The sequence below is a fragment of the Penaeus japonicus genome, unplaced genomic scaffold (genome assembly GCF_977035675.1).
Source record: "Penaeus japonicus unplaced genomic scaffold, GWHDUDI00000001_assembly GWHDUDI00000020, whole genome shotgun sequence".
Classification (NCBI taxonomy): Eukaryota; Metazoa; Arthropoda; class Malacostraca; order Decapoda; family Penaeidae; genus Penaeus; species Penaeus japonicus.
This window is the reverse complement of record NW_028234422.1, coordinates 36,216,642-36,219,141: the sequence shown is the minus strand read 5'-3', so window position 1 is coordinate 36,219,141 and position 2,500 is coordinate 36,216,642. Positions and strand designations below refer to the sequence as shown.

Below are 2,500 nucleotides of genomic sequence, written 5' to 3'. Positions count from 1 at the left end.
TATATGTGTGTGTGTGTGTGTGTGTGTGTGTGTGTGTGTGTGTGTGTGTGTGTGTGTATACATATATGTATACATATATATATATGCATATGTATATGTATTTATATATGTATATATATATATATATATATATATATATATATATATATATATGTGTGTATATATATATATATATGCATATGTATATGCATTTATATATGTACTTATATATATATATATATATATATATATATATATATATATATATATATATATATATATATATATTCCGACTGGAGCATGGATATATACCATTAATAAACCTCAAGAAATGATTGCACACACTAAGAACAAAACAGAACGAATAATTTGCTTAACGACAAGTGATGCGCCCGTGTATGTACATAGCCAGAGACGTTTCTGCACAAGCAAAAGAGCAACCATGGGATTCCTTTTCCCTCCCGATCCCCAGAATCCCCGGGAGCGAGGAGGTCACCTTTTTGGCCGACGAGCAGGCGCACCTCTTGACGGTGTCCTCGAGCTGGTCGTGCTTGCGGGAGATGGAGGACGCGAGGGACCGCATCTCAGTCCGGAATTCGCTCCTCTGTTTCTGCACCTCCTCCATGAGGGTCTGGATGTCCTTCAGGAGAGAGGAGTATGACTGGCGGTTGGTCACGTCGTTGCTATCGACGTCGTCCTGCGCCATGTTGGTGACGCTCGCTGTGTCGCGGCAAATGAGAGCTGAAATTTTAGCTTCTACTCGCAAACTTTCAAAACCACTCCACAGAAATATCAAAGCGAAGGAAAGAAAGAAAGGTTGTTATAAAAAAAGTATATGTCGAAGGACTCTGACCTGATTTAAAGAGTTTCCTCTTAAGTCTACGGTAGCGTTTCGGAGGCCCGCGGCGGTAGTCGTCGCTAGTCTCCGACTTGGGAGTCTCGCCGGAATTGCTGACTTGGGACGAGTGCTTTTGGCCCATGAACCTTACTCTCGGCCCGAGGGACGTCGACCGCGGCTTCCTCTCCTCTCTTCGGGGGAGCCTCGAGGGTCGGTGCTCGTCTGCAGCCGGAGGAGCTAGAGATTGGTCGGCCCTGGCTGTCGCCTTCTCGGTTCTGCCTCGCTTCCACGGTCGGTGGCGAGAGAATGGGGGATCGCGTGGCGGTTTATCGCCCGGTTCCATCACCACTATTTCTACCTCGAATTCCATGTTGTCCTCTTCTGAGGCATCGGCTTCGAGGCCAGCTTTGCGTTGGGTTTCGCTTTCTCCTTTTTTCTCCGGAGAAGCGCTTTGCCTTTCCCCCTCTTTTCCCGTGGATAAAGGCGTCGCTTTTTCGTCCTTTTCTTCTTCAGGAGACACACCTTCTTCCTGATTTCCTGATGGAGTAATTTGGCCTCCTAAGTCTTCCGATGGAGAATTGTTTCCTCTCTGATCCCCTGGTGGGATATCGGGTCTTCCTTGACCCTCAGCCTCGGAGCTGTGACCTCCTGGACTTCCTTCTAATGGAATGTTGTGACTTTCCCGACCTCCTTCTAGGCCCGGGAGACCTCTCCAACTTATTAATGGACCACTGTTTTCAGTAGGACTTTTTGACGGGGTGTTGTGGCCGCTCTGGCCAACTGGGGTGCTGTTAATTCCCCGGTCTCCCTCTGAAGGCGTGCTGAGTCCCTTCAGCCCTTCTGACGGGGTATTGTGGCCTCCGAAATCCACTGAAGAGATTTTGTGACTTTCCCAGTCTTTTTCCGGGATGCTGTGGCCTTCTTTAACTTCCGCAAGTGTAATTCTATCTCCTCGGCCTACTGATAGGGTACTGCTTCCCCCTCGACTTCCTGCTTGACTTTTATATTCTCTCCGACCTTCTGACGGGGTGTTGTTTCCCCCACGATCTATTAATGGTGTTCTGATACCTTCTGAGGGGGTATTTCTGCTTCTTCCACTTCCCGTTGGGCTCTTATGTTCACTCTGTTCTTCTGATGGGGTTTTGTTACCTCCTTGAACACCTGGTGGAGTCTGGTCTGCACCCTGACTTCCTCCTGATGGGGTTTTGTTCCCTCCGTGGCTTTCTTCTGATGGAGTCTTTTGTCCTTCCTGGCTTTCTGATGGGTTATTTTGTCCTCCCTGGCTTGGTGATGGGATCTTCCGTTCTTCCTGGCTTCTTGATGGTGTATTTTGTCCCTCCTTGTCTTCTGACAGGCCGTTATATTCTCCCTGGTTCTCTGGAGAAATATAAGAAATATAAACACCCTGATCCTCGGCTGTGGTTTCTCGAGCCCACACTGTATTAATACTTCTCGAACTCTTCAAGTGATCTATGAAATGAGTCTCTCCCGAATGCAGCTCAGAACGCCACAACGGCAAGGTTGCTGCACTGTTTAGTAGGTTGGCGTTTGCACTGTCAATCGACGTCGTGTCTGCTTCGTTTGTCAATTTTGAATTCGCACTCTTTAGCGATGCTTCATCAACGCTTTTCAGGGATCCCGAGTCTGATCCTTTCACGAAGTTTTTCAGTGAGACGCCATCTT

The 2,500-nt window shown here is 47.5% G+C and overlaps 1 protein-coding gene across 1 annotated transcript in view; it reads right to left on the bottom strand.

The window, feature by feature from the left end:
* Nucleotides 1–2,500, bottom strand: part of LOC122247690 (uncharacterized) — a 29,081-nt gene that overhangs the window by 24,896 nt on the left and 1,685 nt on the right. Inside the window, exons 1-2 of the mRNA XM_043007197.2 lie at nucleotides 833–2,500; nucleotides 476–699 (exon numbers count right to left, since the gene is read on the bottom strand). The exon at nucleotides 833–2,500 is cut by the window's right edge and continues 1,685 nt beyond it. Coding sequence (XP_042863131.2) covers nucleotides 476–699; nucleotides 833–2,500 — 1,892 coding nt within the window. The remainder of the gene's footprint in view (nucleotides 1–475; nucleotides 700–832) is intronic.